Genomic DNA, 17,059 nt, shown 5'->3' on the forward strand with positions numbered 1-17,059 from the left:
GTCAATGACAAAATCTTAAGTGTGTCTCCATAAGTATTAGTAAAAAGGTTTAGCCATCTAAACAGGTGACTTTGATTTGTTCCATGTGCCAGAAACCCAATTTGAATCCAACAGCTTGTTACTGATGGGTTTAATATTTTTGTCCCTGATTCATGGTTGAAATTTTGGAATGAAAACTATGGGGTGTCTCTTTCTATGTGTGTTGTAGATGTGTTCTATTGCCAAAATTAATTTGTACAAGAACTCTATTTAACTGGCTTAAAGAAAATTAAGCACTTATATAAATACTTAGAAATATAAAAGAAACTGGCCGGAAGGAATTTCGGATTCACATGATCTTGTAAGCAGATAGGGTAAGAGGTCCCTGGGCATGGTTTTCTTGACAGTAGAGAAGCCATTTTTGGCCCAAGTCATTATGTGATCCAAGCCTGGCCACAATGCTTGTCATTGAACAGGTCTCAGTAATTAATGATTTTAAGGGAACAAAAGAATGCAGAAACAATGACTTATCAGGCAAGAGAAGTAATGATGGCAAAGATAATATATCAGTTGTAAAGACTCCTGGTTCTGTTTCAGTGGTAAAGATTAGCCTGAAGCACTGAACAACCAGATCAACTGGCACCAAGGGATGATCTGGTTGATGATGATGATGATGTTGACTTTTTCTGACCCTCCTGACATCAATCAGCTAAAGCTTGGACTCTCAACCACCCAAAACCCTTCAAGAATATGCATGTACCCTTACTTAAAACTTCCCCAATTTTGCTATTTGGGGAGACACTGCTTTAGAAAAGATACTCAGTGTTCTCCTTACTTGCTGCAAGAAATAAACCCTTCCTTCTCCCGATCTTTGGCTTGGTTGTGTTTTTTGGCTTGACAGCCACCAAGAGGTGAACCCAGTTTTCCGGTAACAATCTGGGAAATATTCAGTATTGAATTAATGTCAGGTATTAAAGTTAGCTTAAGCTTGTTGGTTTAATTAACAATATATACCTTTAGAATCATCAACATTAAGTATAATACCTTTATTGTACCTAGGTTTACTGGAAATCAAACAAGACCTTATTATATCTGTTGCAAAGTTTGCTGGCAAGAAAATAACTTGATATGATGAAACTTTTAAGTAAATAAAATAGAGGTAAATGAGATAAGAACTTTAGGTAAACTCTTTAGGAATAATTATGTTTGGGAATGTCTATTTAAAATACTCTCTAGATTTTGATAATTTGAAACTTTAGAGTTTTGCTAAATTAAGTTAAATGATGGAAGTCTACTGAATAGATAACTCCCAAATAAAATGAGATACTGAAGCATTAGTCACTGAACACAGACTTCCTTTTACAAAGAAACTACAGATATTTGAAACTATTTAATATGTTTGGTGCCACACTAAGACACTTACTATAAAAAAAGCACGTGTTTTCTAGAAACCATAAATATTATTTATAAGCTTGCTAATCTACAGAATGCTAATGTAAAAGACAGTTAATAATTGCTTACTTCTTAGTTTTCATTAAAAATTAGGGATTTAAGAGCTGAGATTTCTAATTAATATACGTAATTTAAGCTACTAGAATAAGCGAAACATTTCAGTATACAAGGAAAGAGGAGTGTTTTCAGGAAAAAGAAGGTATAAGGAATGGAAATACATTTCCGTATTTGCCTTTGAGATCTTTGTCACTTTGATTCAGTGAATAAGTATTGTTCCACAGTGACCTATGATCCTACTTGACCAAGTGTTTTAAAACTTTTTGATATTTCTGACAAACTTCGCAAAGATCAAATTCTAAAGAAAGTTCATTTGACCTCTAGCTAACTTTGAGGTTTTCCAAAGGGTCCCTGGAACACCTCAAAATGTTTTTCTCTCCATCTCAGAGAGAGGATAGAATGACCCTAGTATGACCCGCTATACTGAGTTGGATTTCATTGCTACTGGTTTCCATAGTACACCAACCATCCCTTCATAACACATGCATTGCTTGTAATTCTTGATTAATGGCTATGTCTGTAGTGAGAATGAACTGAAGGCAGCAACAGCACGTGTAGGGAGACCAATTCAGAGGCTAGTCCAGGTGTCAGTGATAGAGATGGAAAGAAGGAGACAGACGGTTCAGAGAGTTTTCAAAGGTAGAACACACAAGACCCAGCAATCGATTTATGGAAAGGTTAGAGGGTGAGCCAAGGAGCTGGCTACCAGGTTTCTCATTTGAGTAGATGGTAGCATTTGAGATAGAATATTGATGATTTGGTGGTGGAGGGAGTGTGGGTGGCAGGAAGATGAATGTCCGTGACAAGGATGAATTTATCAGGTGACTTCTATTTGAACCAAAACCTAAATTTTACTAACACCTCTTCAAATATTACAAATGAAGTCTGTGCTAATCTTGTTATCAGCTGATGTCTCACAGAAAATCTACTTGATTAATATTAATCAAGTATAGTTTTGTTTACAATTTACATATCCTTTCATATTGTTAAGTTTCTCTTAAGAAAAATAAAAGTGGGAAATATGATGGAAATGGGAATAACTGTATAGTACCAAATGCTAGCTTATGTTTGATTTTATTACTGCAAATTGAATGTGAAGAGGAGACTAAAACTTAAGAGCATAGCTCCTGGGGAAACCAGGTAAAGAGGAGACACGTGGGTCATTTCAAGGTTGAGAAATATGGCTAGACAACGCTTTTCAGAAAAAGCTAACTTTGAAGTTTCCTGACATTTGTATTAAACAGTTGCTAACAACTATCTGATATGCATTTCAAAACACAAAGTGAGCTCCATGGGGGCAAGGATCTATCACTCCAGTATCTCCTAACAACCAGAACTTACAAAGTACCTAAAACATGGTGATAGGCTTGTTGAACTGAAGCAGCTCATTCAATTTTCTCATCCTTGCTACATTTATTTTTAAAGCAGTGCGTGAAAGAAGCCTCCACCCACTTCTCGCAAGCTGAGGAAAGAGTAGCTTTGACACGGGAGTCTTGAGCCAAAACCCACGATTCTATCTGTATTAAGAATTAAAGAGGGAAGCTGGAAAAACAAACAAAACCCCCTTACTCTGATGACTGTAAATAGTCATCCTATCAGAGATAATTAAAGAAAAAGCTGTGGAAAATAAAAGGCAAACTGATAAACTGATGGTGATTGGCTTGGGGCAAACCCTCCCGCACTGGTGCAAGGGTCCGTCGTGGCTTAATCCTGGGACGAGCGCATTTCCCCTGGATACGGTTACTAGCCTCGGGGTGGGGGAAAGCTTTCCCCACACCCTCTCCTCGTCCGGGGGCGCTTCCCTTCCCTAAGCCCCACATTTCCGCCTCCTTGTTGCCACTGGCGCCCCTGGCCCAGCCTCCCCCACTCCCCAAACCTCCGCTCCCGGTCCCCGCCTTTACTGCTCCTCGAGTCAGCCGTCGCGCGCTCCGCCTCGCACCTCAAGCCAGAGGCCGTCGTCTCCTCTCACTCACAGCGCCACTCGGAACCCCGCGGTCCTAGCTTCAGCCGCCACTTCCCCGCCCCTGCAGCCAGCCCGCACCAATCAATGCCCGGGTCGCAGCCCGACCAATCAGTCTTCCCCCCCATAACCAATCCTCACGGGGACTGCCCCTGAGCGACGGCGTTGCTGCGTGCTGGTACCCAATTACCCGGATGGAATTCAAAGCCGGCCCACCAGGTCAGCCAATAGGCTCCAGGGAAAGCCGACATCGTTAATTGAGATTGCACCTGCTGAGTATTAAACAGCCAGTTAGAGGCTCCCAGAGTACTCCCTGCCAATCTCTAGGCCAATTACCGAGGAGGCTTCCACCTCCTAAGCCTGTGGGGAAAAATCGCGCTCCCAAGGTGCGAGGGGGTGGCATCACTCAGCCGCATCACCGTTCGCACAAAATTAGTGCCTTTGTACAAAGCCAGTGCGACCCCACAACCCAGTGACCATTGGGGCAGCCCCCTCCTGATGGGCGATGCCCCGCCACTTGTTTCTTTTGAGATCTTTTGCCTCGATCGGTCCCCATACTGTGACAGGGACTCAGGAGACACGGAAAACATTTTTTTCGCGGGAAAACATTAAATAGGCTTCGTAGAGATGGAGAGAAAGCCAAGGGGAAGGAATTGCGCGGCAGAGAGTGAGGGGCTCACTCTACTTCTCTGTCGAGGAATGAACAGACGAGGAGCACCGACACTGCAGCAGGAGGGATGGCGAGGGACCCGAGTTCGAAGCACCCCGTGGTAAGGGACCTGTGGGTAGGGCGGTCATCAGGGCCCCCCCCTTTCCTGGGGATTAAAGGGAGACGGGTCGGGGCAACAGGCGCGAAGGCACAAGCCACCGGGCCGTTTCTGTGGGGGCGAGAAAAGGGGAGGGTTTCTGCAGACGGCGGTTTGCTTTGGAAGAGTGCATTCCAACCGCCGTCTGGGTCCTTGGACCGTTTGAGACGGTTGGACCCTGCTACGGACTCTGAGCCGCCGGGAGCCTCGCGAGCTGGCCCTTGGCCCCTCCCGGCCTCCAGTCCCCTCCCCGCACTAGGGGCTCACCCTTGACAGGGGTTGAGCGCTCCTTGTAATGCGGGGATCTTTCGCACCAGCTTCTGTCACAATGCCTGGGGCATGATACGCACGCAGTAAATGTTTGTTGAGTGAATGCAAGATTATATCTCTGGTCAGCTAAGGAGATGCCAGTGGGCCTCAGTTTTTCGTTTTGTGTTAATCTGAAAAATATATATGTGTTTTGAGTAAGTAGTACATGCACATTCTACGAAGGAATAAAAGGCCTCTCTTCCCTAAGAAGCAACCGGTTTTACCAGATTCTTGTGGATTTTTCACAAGATATTCTATAGTAAACATGTATACATTAAATATATTTATATGTATTACCCAGTCGGTAACATGTTATACATTACTATTTTGCAATTTCTTTTTATATGGTTTAGATATCTGTCCATAGCAGCACATAGATATCTGCCTAATAGTTAAGTTTCATAGTAAACCTGAGGGATGTATTAAGATATATTCAATCAGTCCCATTAACATTATACTGATACCCAAGTATATTTTGTTTGGCTCTTATATATCTGTACAATAAATACTTAGGGCTGCAAACACTGTCTGAGAAGTGTGTGTATTGTTTTTTCATTTGGATAGATACAATTTCACAAATTCTCTTTCTCCCACAAAGATTTTTCTGATTTTCATTCCACCAACAATGTTTGAAAAGGATTTTGGTTAGTATTGCCAAATTGCCTTCCATGCAATTTTTACCAATCTTCTCTCTCAGTTTTTACCAGTCAGCAAGCTTATACAGCCTGTTATCAAACTTTTTGATTTTTGACAATCTGATAGTGTAAATGGCATCTCATTGCAATTTAAATTTTCATTTCTCTTATAAGGTTGAGCATCTTTTAATATGCTTAAGTGCCAATTGCTTTCTATTTTTCTGTAAATTGTTCATACACTTTGTTCATATTTCTATTTGGTTGTCAGGACTTTTAATATTTGCCTTTTGTTCATGTATAAGTTGAAAATATTTTTCCCCTTTCCCAGTTTGTCCTACGTCTTTTTACTTTCATGGTGACTTTTTTTGTTATGCAAGTATTTTTTATTTTTATGTAGCTGAATTTGTCAGCATTTTCTTTGATAACTTCTGGGTCTCATATTTAGAAAAGCGTCCTATGACCTAAGATTATTAAAAAATTATCCTATGTTTTCTTTAAATATTTTTATAGTGTATTTTTGCAATGTAATTTTTAAAAATTAATTAATTAATTAATTTTTATCTTTGGCTGTGTTGGGTCTTCGTTTCTGTGCGAGGGCTTTCTCTAGTTGCGGCAAGTGGGGGCCACTCTTCATCGCCATGCGCGGGCCGCTCACTATCGCGGCCTCTCTTGTTGCGGAGCACAGGCTCCAGACGCGCAGGCTCAGTAGTTGTGGCTCACGGGCCCAGTTGCTCCGCGGCATGTGGGATCTTCCCAGACCAGGGCTCGAACCCATGTCCCCTGCATTGGCAGGCAGATTCTCAACCACTGCACCACCAGGGAAGCCCCATATGTAAAATATTTGATTCACCTGGAATTTATTTTGGTGTTAAGGTGTGAAATAATGATCCAGTTTTGTCTTGTCCAACCCTTATTGAATAACACATATTTCCTCCATTGTTTTTGAATGCTACCTTTCATAAGATCCAAATTGTCATGTATTTGGGCCTATTTCTGGGTTTTTCATGTTCCATTGATCTCTCTATTCATGTTCTAGTACCATACTGTTTTTTAAAATTGATGTACATTATGTGTTATTTTTACCACAATTTTTAAAATTGATGTACAATATATACACAGAAAAGTGCACAGATGAAAAGCATACATGTTGATGAATTTTCAAAAATGGAACACATTTGTGTAACCAACACCCAGATCAAAAAAAACAGAACATTATCCCTTCCCAGTCACTGCTCCCCTCAAGGGTAAACTTGCTTCTGACTCCTAGTAGTAGAAACTAGTTTTGCTTGTTTTGTTTTTTATACAAAGAGAATCACACAGTAAGTACTCTTTTGTGTCTGGTTTCTTTTGTTCAACATTATTTTTGTGACATTCAGCTATATTATTGTGTATAGTTTTATCCCATTCATTCTCATCACTGTGTAGTATTATATTTTGGGAATATACCACAATTTCCTTTCTGAGTATACTGTTAATATTATTTTTTGGAATCACATATTTTTAGATTACATAAGGGAGAGTTGTTATATTTATGATATAGAATCTTCCTATAAACATGTGTAAGTCATTGATGTCCCATCAGTAGTGTTTTAAAGTTTTTGTCATGTAAAATTTACATATTTTTTTTAAGATTATTTCTAGGTATTTGAGTGCCTTGATTGCTATAGCTACTTTTACTTTTAAAAAGGTAAAGTGTAGTTCAGACCTAAGGAAGAGTGTCCATTGTTGCTATAAAAAGCACAGGCCTACTTTATGGGCTCATCATCTTCCAGCTCCAATGGGAGCTGGTGAGCAAAGAAGAGGAAATGAAGTGGAAGTCCAAAAAGAGGGATTAAAATTAAAAATTAAACCACAGGATTAATTTCTTAATCAGAGCAGTGAAAAGCCAGGTGTAATCACTTTTCCTGGAAATTTTCTGAAGGAGGGTGGATTTCTAATTGGTTGGGTAGGGAGACTGGGGAGTAGAAAGGATAACTTTAGGTGAGATGATTCCAAACTCACTCTCAAGTCACTGTGTATTTGGGATTTGTCATCTCATTCCCCCTCTAAGAGCCCAAACCAGGATTGAAAGATTGAGTTGTGAGAGACTAGGATTGGGTGAATTGTGATTTCTTTATTCTCACCTCCTGTTCTGAAGAGTCCAGTTCTGTTTCCCTGAAGGGTGTTCCGAACAAGGTGCAGGTGGCAGTAGGTGAAACTGATTAACATAAAGTGTGGGTTGTCCAGAGAGTTCAGCGGGCAGGTGTTTCCACTCAGTAAGCCAAAGCAGGAAAGTAGACTTTAGCTAAAGGGCTGGGCAGGGAGGGGTTCTCAGACACAGTAGCCTAGTTCTAGAGCCTTGGCTGCTTACAGAGTTCCCTTCCTGGATAACATGCAAACCATTCAAATGATATTCAGCTATCTGAGGTTTTGGAAAACAGCACACTCCCTTTGTCCATTGTAGGAATCACCCCTTCTTCCCCCGTCACTCAAGGCTCTTCACCAGAAACCAGCAACTGGGAGTGTGGGTTTAGTATCAGAAATTATGCTGGTGCTACTCTTTCGTCTTTCGATCAGATTGATGACTTGTGGCAGGGTGTCCTAGGAGAGAGACATTCTCCTCAGCTTCTCTGGCCACCACCATCCAGCTCTAAGTCTTCTTCCATAACTCCCCTTTACAAAGCAGTTTGGAGGAAGAGGACTCAGGAGTCCTCTGATCTCACACGCTCGCCGGCCTGAATCATCACCACACTCACTTCTTAGAGCAAAAGTCCTACCCAAAGCCTCCTGCCTCTCTCTGAGAGATGGATGCTGGGGGAAACTGAGAAGAAAGATTAAAAACGAACAACCAATCCTCAGCTTCCTGAATCAGGTGCATTAGAGTTACTGAAGGAAGGTGAGGACCAACAACTGACCTCAGTTCCCCTTAAAAGAGTTGTTCGGAGTGGGTGGGGCTGAGGATGACCCCTGGATTCTACCTTTCTCACAGGTCAGTTCCTGCAGCTGAGAGACCCTGGGAAAGGGGGTTATAAGAGCAGACAGTGACTGGAGCAGTATGGCAGGGTGGTGGAAAGCATTTGGATTTTGAGTTAGCCCTGAGTCCAGAAGCAGCTCCCTTACTAACCAGCTCTGTGTACCCGAGCAAGTTAATCTATTTGACCTTTAGTTCCATCAGCCAAGATTCCCTGTCTTATAGGGTTGATGTGAGGATTAAATAAGAAAACATACATATAACCACTAACATAGAATAAATGTTAGTTTTCTTCTATCTCCACGACTGTCCCTCCAGGGGAGAGCTGCCATTGGATTGCCTCTGACCTGGACCATAACATCCCTGCACGTGCACACACACCACCCGCCTGCATCCCTGGTTGCCATCACACACTTGTCCACACACACACACACACACACACACCCCTGAGCTAAGGGCAGCCTTTTCAGGCAGATGGGGTAAGGGGCTGGCTTTCTGATGACTGGACAAGCTGTGGAAGTGCTCACTGCAGTAACCTTGTTACGGTAACTAGCGTCCCTCCCTGAAGGTGTTCTGGAAAGGCCATGTCAGGAGAGCAAGGGGTGGTAGTTGGGGAACCCCACAGGCATTTCCTCTAGGTTGAATGTGCTTCTCGAGGGACACTTTGCCCACCTCTGGTGAGGAGGCCCTAGTCTACACCCAGAGTTACAGTGTCTGGAGCTGTGCTGTCCAATATAGTAGCCACTGGCCACATGTGGCTACTGAGCACTTGAAAGATGGCTAGTGTGACTGAGGAGTAGAATTTAAAATTTATTTAATTTAAATGTTAAAAGCAATACTCGATTTAGTTATTGGAAAACTTTTAATATGGAACAACTTGGTTGGAACAACTTGGACGTGTGAATTGACTTTTTCAACAGTGAATTTTATGAAACCTAAATACAGGTCAGATATTTCTGGTGAGAATTTCGCTATCAAATTGGAATGTGTTGTAAGTGTAAAGTATATACTAGATTTCAAAGACCTAATATGAAAAGGTAATGTAAAATATTTCATTACTCGTTTTTATATAGATAACATGTTGAAATGATCGTAGTTTGGGTACACTGGGCTAAATAAAGCAGAGTATTAAAATTAATTGTGTCTGTTTCTTTTGCTTTTTTAACGGGATACTAGAAAGCTTGAAATCACAGAAGTGACTCACGTTCTGTTTCTACTGGGCTGCTCTGGCGGCTGTGGGGCTCAGGCAGCAGCATCTCCCAATCCAGACACGTGTCATCCATTCCCCACTGCCTCAGGGGGCTTCCCAGGGTAGAGTTCTCTGAACAGCGTTGCTGCTTCTGCCCTTTTCCGCATTGCAGTGTGGGCAACTAGTATGAGAACCTCTAGCACCTGACCCCCACAAGTCCCAGTCTCACAAGCTACTGATGGAAGATTTTAGAAATGAGGGAGCGGGCTGTGCCCCAGGGACACCTTTCTGCTGTCTAATAAACTGGAGAGGGGAGGTTGCTGCAATGCTAAGAGAATTGTGTGTGCACGGTGCCGGGAGCAAGGTTGGAGGCTCCGGATGCGCAAGATTGTGTGATCCTCCAGCCTCACTCTCCAAACTGCCGGGTTCTCTCTCACACTCACCTCGGCCCACAGCCCCCTGCCCCCAGAATCCCACCTCTGCCCCGCCGAAGAGCTTGCCTGCTGGTGAAGTCTGGCTGCCCCCATATGGCACCAGCTTCTCTCACCTGTCAGGGACAGTTTGGGCTGGGAATCTCCTAATGAGTGTAGTCTCCTCAGAGCAAGGATGAGGGCAGCAGGAATGGCTAGGAAGCTGATGACGCTTGCATGTTGTTGGGTGAGGGGTGGGTGGGGGCTCCTGAGGGTGGAGGGGAACTAAGGCCGCTGTGCAGATGCTGCTGCAGAGAGAGAGAGAGGCTCCCAGGGACCTCGTGACTCTCCACTTCTCGGCCCCTCCTCCCTGCTCCTTTCCTCTCCCTTCACCCCTCCCCTTCCGGCGATGCTGGGGCTGCTGCCCTGTCCCTTGAGCTCTCAGCATCTCTACTTTTCCTAGCCCTGCTTTGCCCTCTCTTTGGAGTACACTCAGAGGCAGTCGGCATCTCCTCCTCCCGCTCCGCCTCTGCATCTGGGGTCTCCATAAGACAGCGACCTCTATCCAGAGACAGCTTCCCAGCGGGGCTGCACTAAACACAGAACCAGGGGAAGCTGCTGAAGGATGGTGGAAAGGCAGGTAGTTCCTGCTGCTCCTTCTCCCCTCCACTTTTCACTACAGCTTGCAGTGCCCCTCCCACCTTGTTCCTTCAAACCTAGTCCTGCTATGTTCTGGGCCTCTCTCCTTTGACAGCTGCAGAGTCTTGCTTTTGTTACTCATTTTCTAGGAGTTCTCTTGCTTTCCTTCAAGGGCACTAGGGATCTGCAATACAGGAATGTTAGGGAGGTTCCAACCAGAATGAGAAAGAAGGGAAGGAGCTGGGTGCCCTGGGTTGACATTTCTGCAGAGGGATCCTTTGGAAGGCAGAGGATCTCTCCTCCAACTCCAGAGAGGGAGAGTACAGGGGAATGGGTTGACCCTGAAATGGGCCGGGAGTGCTGATCTCTCCAGGCATGGCCGGCAACCTTTTGCATAAAGCCCTGGTTGTCAGGCTCGTTAGATTCAGGCAAGGCCATTAGGATACAGGCTCTGTGGGCAGGCAGAAAGGGTAGGAAGGGGGAGATCTGACAGAAATAAGGGGTGGAAAAGACTAAAGAAAACTCCAGAGATCACATTTAGTTGTGGCTGCTACTGTCATGGCCTTTTGGCAACAGGTTTAATGATGTGACAGACAGAGGCAGGTGGTGGGGCTCATGCACACTCAGTGCCAGTGTGTAGTCTGTCCTCCTCCCCGTCCCACACTCCCCTGTCACATCCTCTTCTCCTTAGCTTGAGGTCATTGGCCCTAGTTCTTTGCACCTAGAGAGGGGACAGAGCAGAAAAGAGAGAGAGAGAGACCACCTGGTTGAGGAGCAGAGACTCCAAGAAGCAAGTGGCACTTCCCAGCCCCATCTCTGAAGTAATCTATGGCTGTGGTTGGCGATTGGTATTGGTTATTAAGGTGTGTGTAGGTGGGTGTGAAGGAAGCCTGGAGCTTAGACTAGCAGACTGGAGGGTTATATTTCCTGCTTTGTATGTGGTGGGGGGAGGACTGGGCTGACTACACGGTCTACATCTTCAGCTTCCCGGGACCCTCAGGGAAGAGATGACAGTGCTATCCTCAAACTGCAAAAGCACAAGGAGGCAGGCTATCGGGAGGCAGCATTAGCTGCTGGCATGGTGCAGGCAGGAGGTGTGCGAGATCTATGCTGTTTGGGCCTAGCTTCTTGTGCAAGCAGCCTTGGTCCTCTTCCCCTCTTGGATGGGTCCCCAGTGTGGAAGGAAAGGTCAGAAGAGCTTGGCAGTGACCCGGTTACCCCCAGAGTTCTTATCCCCAGAGGTTCGGGGTGCCACAAAGTCAAAGGTCATGTGATGTTTGACCCGGCCTTTGCCTTTGCTCCAGAGGGCAATGAGGCCAAAGCACAGGGTTACTGAGGTGAGGAAGGGGAGGAAGCCGACTGCCAGCACCATAGCTATGCCTCTGCTATCCAGCAAGAAGGGCCCTGGGATCCCTGGCATGGTGATGTTGGGGTCAGAGAGAGTGCTATTTGGTGGTTCAACTTGGATTACTTCCAGCCAGGTCCTCAGGGAGTCATTCCCAGCTACATTGCTGACCACACAGACATAGGCCCCTCTATCCCGTAGCTGCACGGAGCGGATCTCCAGCGTCCCATCCTCCAGGACCCTTACTCTCCCGGCCCTTCCCAGCCAAGCCCCCTGAGGCCTCATCCAGGAGACGATGGGGGCTGGGTCTCCATCTCCAGAGCAGGAGAAAACGGCATGCCCCCCCTCCTCTGCAATGACCCATCGTGGCCCGGACTTTCGGATCAGGGCTGGTTGGCAAGTGAAGTGCCCTGGAGGTAGGATGTCTAAAAACTCCCTCAGACTCTTCCCCTGGACGTGCTGGGGGCCGGCACAGGCTGGGGGGGACGTGCCAAAGTCCAGGCGGCGGCGGAGCCGGAGCAGCCAGACGAGGCGGCAGTCACAGGTCAGGGGGTTACCAGACAGCCTCAGGGTGACCAATTTGTCTGGAGAAGGGAAGGCCGTTTCCTCCAGTGTCTGAAGGGCGTTATCCGCCACGTCTAGGAGGTGGAAGGCAGTCAAGCCATGGAAGGCGTGGGCCGCGATGGAGGTGAGGCATGCCCCTGACAGTCGGAGCTCCTGGAGCCGCACCAGGGGGCTGAGCCCCCGGGCCGGGATGGCAGAGATGGGGTTCTGAGACAGATCCAGGACCCTGAGGAAGCTCAGGTGGTGCAGCGCCTGGAAGGGCACCGAGCTCAGGTTGCAGCGGGTGATGGCCAAGCTGCTGAGATTGAGCCCAGTCAGGCTCCCAGGCTCCAGAGCCTCCAGAGATGGCCAGTGATGGATCTCCAGCTCCTTTAGCCGCCCCAGCCCTCGCAGCGCCCCTCCCGGCAGCCTCCCAATATCTAATTCTCGCAGCCTTAGGGCCCCTAGCGCTGGGAGGCGGGCCAGGGCCGGGCCAGGCACGGTGCTGAGGTTGCAGCGCTCCAGGGTGAGGGTGCTCAGCTTGGCCAGTCCAGCAAAGGCTCCCGGAGCCACAAACACCAGGTGGTTGTCCCCAGCCTCAAGCTGCTGGAGGCTGCCTAGCTCCCCGAAAGCTCCATCGAGGAAGAGGACAATCTGGTTGAGGCGGATGTCCAGCAGCGTGAGGGCAGACAGGCCTGAGAAGACCCCGGGGCCCATGATTCGCAGACGGTTGCCCTGCAGCCTCAGGGTGAGCAGGCCCTGCAGACCATGGAAGGCCCCTGGCTCGAGGGTGGACAGCTGGTTGTAGCTGAGGTCCAGTTCCCGGAGCAGGCCCAGGCGGGAGAGCATTCCCCGCTGAAGCCCCCATAGGCGGTTCCCACTCAGGTCCAGGAGCTCGGTGTCCAGCGGGAGTCCCCCTGGTACAGCCTCCAGCCGCCGCTGGGCACAGAGCACTGCCCGGGGTTGGGAGGTGCAGTCACACACAGCAGGGCAGCCGCCGCTGCTCCCCCCAGACAGGAGGAGCAGGAAAAAGATGGGGGGCCACGGGGGCCAGGCTTGCTTTGGAGCAGTGGCCGCAGCCATCCCTTCTTCAATCCTGGAATAGACGATGACATGGCCCTTTTTGGAAAGTGGCTTCAGGTGATGGGAACCCTGGACTTCCCTGGGCCTCCTTAGAGGAGAGAGAGATATTGAGCTACCCATCTCAGCATGGCCAGCAGCTAGGGTGCAGATCTGGGAGGAATTCTGGTGCACACCTCCCTGGAGCCTTCTGGAGCTCCTCTTCGGGGACTCTCTACTTTCCTCCCCCTCCCAACCTGGGTAACAGGCCAAGTGCTTACTAGCTCATGGAACCCTAGTCAGGTGGGGAAAGTTTTATGGGAGGGAGACAGGAAGCAGCAGGGAAGTAACTTTTGAGTTTCCCTCCATCTGTGAGATCCAGAAATACCTCAGGTCCCTTCTCCCTGATAGCTGCTCTCCCGATCTCTGCTCTGTGCCTCTCTGCCCACACTTCTCCCAGGTTATCTACCCACAGCTTTGTCTACGGCTTAAGGGGGATCATATCCCTGGATCCTGATTGGAGACAGGCATCACCTTGACTAAGTCATCCAAGGCTGGGAAGCATGTGGGCCTCAGCTCTGCCCCCCAGGCTCCACTTATTGCCTCTCTGCCCTCCTCCAGCCTGGCCCAGGGCCTGAGGCCCCAGACTAACAAGATCCAATCTCCCCAAAACACCTTGTGGACGACAGCCAAGCTGCACATTAGATATGGCACAGGATGCAGGGGGTACATGAATCCCTCACAAGAACCCCAAGGGCAACCCCGCCTCCCCTATAGATGACGTTAGGGTGTGAGGGACCCAAGAGATGCCCCAGTTTTGTTGCTTGGTCCTCAGACTTAGGCTTCTCTCATACCCCTCCTTCATGGTGTTTTGATTCAAGCCCAGTGTGCGAGTCTGAGGGAGATCTTTTGTCCCCTTTGGCCTCCGCTGCCTGAGAAAAACACAAGAGACAGACTGAGAGCCAGGGAGGCATAGACAAGTGAGGAGAGACAGCGCCTGGCCAGACGCTATGGTGGGGACCAAGGGAGCCCTTGGCTGGCACAGCAGATCTCTGGGCACAGGCTGTGTGCCCAGCCTGTCAACTTAAAGTGGTTTCTGGGTGCCAGGGGCCTGGGCAAAATCAGGCGGATGACCACTGGAGCCTGACTGAGGTGATGGAGGAGAAGAGGTCCCATAGACTCACCCTGTTTAGTGACAACCGGGACCCCAAGGGAGGGGAGGTATTGGAATTGGCAAGGGATGCTACAGAGATAGGACAAGAGCCAACTGAGGCAGGAGGCCTGGGTTTCTTTCTAGCCGCAGATCCCAATCACCTTTGACCTTTCAGGCCTCAGGCTTTCTGGGCCCTACAGGGTCAGCTTTCTACCCCACGGCCCATTTTCTCCCAGGTGGAACTTAGGAGCGGCAGTTTAAGAGATGGTGTGATTTCTTCCCCTTTATTTCCCACTCTATACCCTCTCCTAGAAGGATCGTTCTGGCGGCTACGCTACAGCTACTTCAGAGGACTGTAGTAGTTCAGAAACTGAAGAAAGAGGCCCAAAGAGCAGAGGGATGTAGGACACCATTCTGAGGCTTGGGCGTGAGAAAGAATGGCACGGCAGAGGCTGCTGAGAAGACCCCTCTGTTCCCTATCCCAACCTAGCAGGTATGGATGGCATGCTAAGAGTTCTCCAGGCAGAGAAATGCCCCAGCCACCCTCATTCCCCTGGGAAGTCCACCTGACAGCTAGCTCTTTATCACTACTGCTGCAGTTCCTGCTCATCCTTCTTTCCTGCTTTCAGCAAAAGTGCAGCGAAGCGTGTAACCCAGCTTCCCTCCTTGCCACTCCTGTGAATGTCCTCTTAGTCTCCGAAGCCCGCTGGGCCAGGGGCTGGGGACCTGGCCCCTTCTCTTTGAACGTCGCTAATGTAATCATAAACTTCCCTTGCCAATCTCCACGGCTACAGGACTGGCTTCCGGCCACTTTGCAGGAAGAGATAGGTGTCAGGACCACTACTTTCTCTCCTTGTATGGGCTGGGGTCTGGGGCATCACTCTCAAGGAACAGGGAGCTTTCTTCTTCTTGTCTCTATGTGGCAGTCCAGAGACACATCTGATCCTGGATATCCTCTTTAAAGCAGACCTGCGTGAGGCATGGGGACCTACACGGGGAGGGGGCTCTTGGAGGTAAGATTTCTGGAATATCCACACGGATTGCAGGAAAACCCCTCCCAGAGGTAGAGAGAGCACCCGGGAAATGGAGGGAGGTCTCCTTGGAGTCCTTCCCTCCGGAGAACCTGGGCCATCTTAGTTTTCCCATCAAAGTCCTATGGGGCCAGGATCGATGGTCGGCTGGGCCTGGGGTGGGCACAGGCCCTCTAGCCTTGACGGATCTGGCCTTGTCTCTGAGAACGTTATGGAGAATGGCAGCGGCAGCTCTGGGACAGGAGGTGGGTGCACTTACCAGAGAAGCTGGAGGGTGGCATCAAGTTGGGCACTGCATCTGTGCAGGGCTGGGGGCCCGTCCCGCTCGAGCTGCACCTCTGCCCCGCACCTCCCCGTGCGCCTCTCTCCCCGCTGCCCCCCTGCCCGCCTGCCGATGCTGCTGTTGCTGCTGCAGCGGCTGCTGCCAAGACCGAGGTAGAGAGAAGAGGCAGAAAGCATTTCTCCTTTTTTTTTTTTTTTTTCCTCCTCTCTCTCTTTTTAAACCAGGCGAGAATGAGTCTGCAGCAACCCTGTTGGTGCAAAATAAATAAATAAAGCAACCAGGGAGGGCTGCAGCAGGCGCCACTTCAGGATGGCAGTGGAGGGGAGGGAGTGCAGAGGGAGGCTCCGGAGCCCCGAGGGGTGGAGGGGTCGGCAGTGGAAGCAGCTGGGCAGCTCCGCAGGGTCTCTCGGGCATCCTGATTCCCCCCTGCGGAGCTCTGGGGCCAGGCACTTTCCGTAGGGTTGTCTTTCAGTCTCCCAGATGCGGGGCAGTTCTGTGCAACCTCTCATTCTAAATGTTCCCTGTGGGTATCATTTGTGGGGAAAGTTCTCAGCCCAGAACACCCACTGTGGAGCTTAGTCTGAGACGGCTTCGGTGGGGGGCTCCTGAGGACCAGCTCCCACGCCTCAGTGGGGGACCGCTCAGGGTGGGTGCAGACTTCTTACAGTGCTGACGGCTGGCAGGGCTGGGAACCTGGGTCCTCACGCGGGAATGAGATTGCAGAGCAGCAATGCCTCTTGCCTTTGAAGTCATTTTATAAAGAATGGCACAGGTTAGGGTTTATGTTTACCCTCCCCTGAGAGGAAAAAAAAAACAAAACCGTCCTGACCACCTGCTGTTTATCCCTCAGAGGAGGGCTCACAGCTATTTATAAAGGCAAGAGAAGTTCTCGGGCAAGATCACGGCTGGAGAAACAGGTCTCCTTCACCCTGCCAGACTTGGTGGTACCCAGGCACAGAGTGGTGGAATCGCATCTGCTGCCTTTCTCCATAACGAGAGCAGGGCTGGAGGATGGGGCCCAGACAGTCCTCCGGGGTCTGTCCTTGGCCTTCTGACTTATCAGTGTCCAGCCATCTCTTCTTTTAGGGTTTCCTTTGACAGAAGACAGCTGGGGCTGGGATAGAGTTTGGGCCACCCCATGTCTAAGATTGGTGAACTGGGGCACCAGGTGAAAATGTTCTGGGGTCCCTCAGGATTGGGATCTTCCCTGAGGCCACTAAGTTCCTCTGATCTGTGACCTCAAGGAAGACAGAGACTGT

General features: G+C 48.7%; 1 protein-coding gene across 1 annotated transcript; it reads right to left on the reverse strand.

Annotated features, from left to right (window-relative positions):
• Window positions 1-11,575: 11,575 nt before the first annotated feature.
• On the reverse strand, window positions 11,576-13,477 carry LINGO4 (leucine rich repeat and Ig domain containing 4). Its single transcript, XM_068538197.1, has one exon. It carries the CDS (start codon window positions 13,475-13,477, stop codon window positions 11,576-11,578), a length of 1,902 nt encoding a protein of 633 aa, XP_068394298.1.
• Between the last annotated feature and the right edge of the window lie 3,582 nt (window positions 13,478-17,059).

Source organism: Eschrichtius robustus, chromosome 3 (genome assembly GCF_028021215.1).
Source record: "Eschrichtius robustus isolate mEscRob2 chromosome 3, mEscRob2.pri, whole genome shotgun sequence".
NCBI lineage: Eukaryota > Metazoa > Chordata > Mammalia > Artiodactyla > Eschrichtiidae > Eschrichtius > Eschrichtius robustus.

Excerpts from the sequence above, each read along its gene's own strand:
- LINGO4 (XM_068538197.1), bottom strand. The coding sequence starts at position 13,477 with ATGGGTAGCTCAATATCTCTCTCTCCTCTAAGGAGGCCCAGGGAAGTC.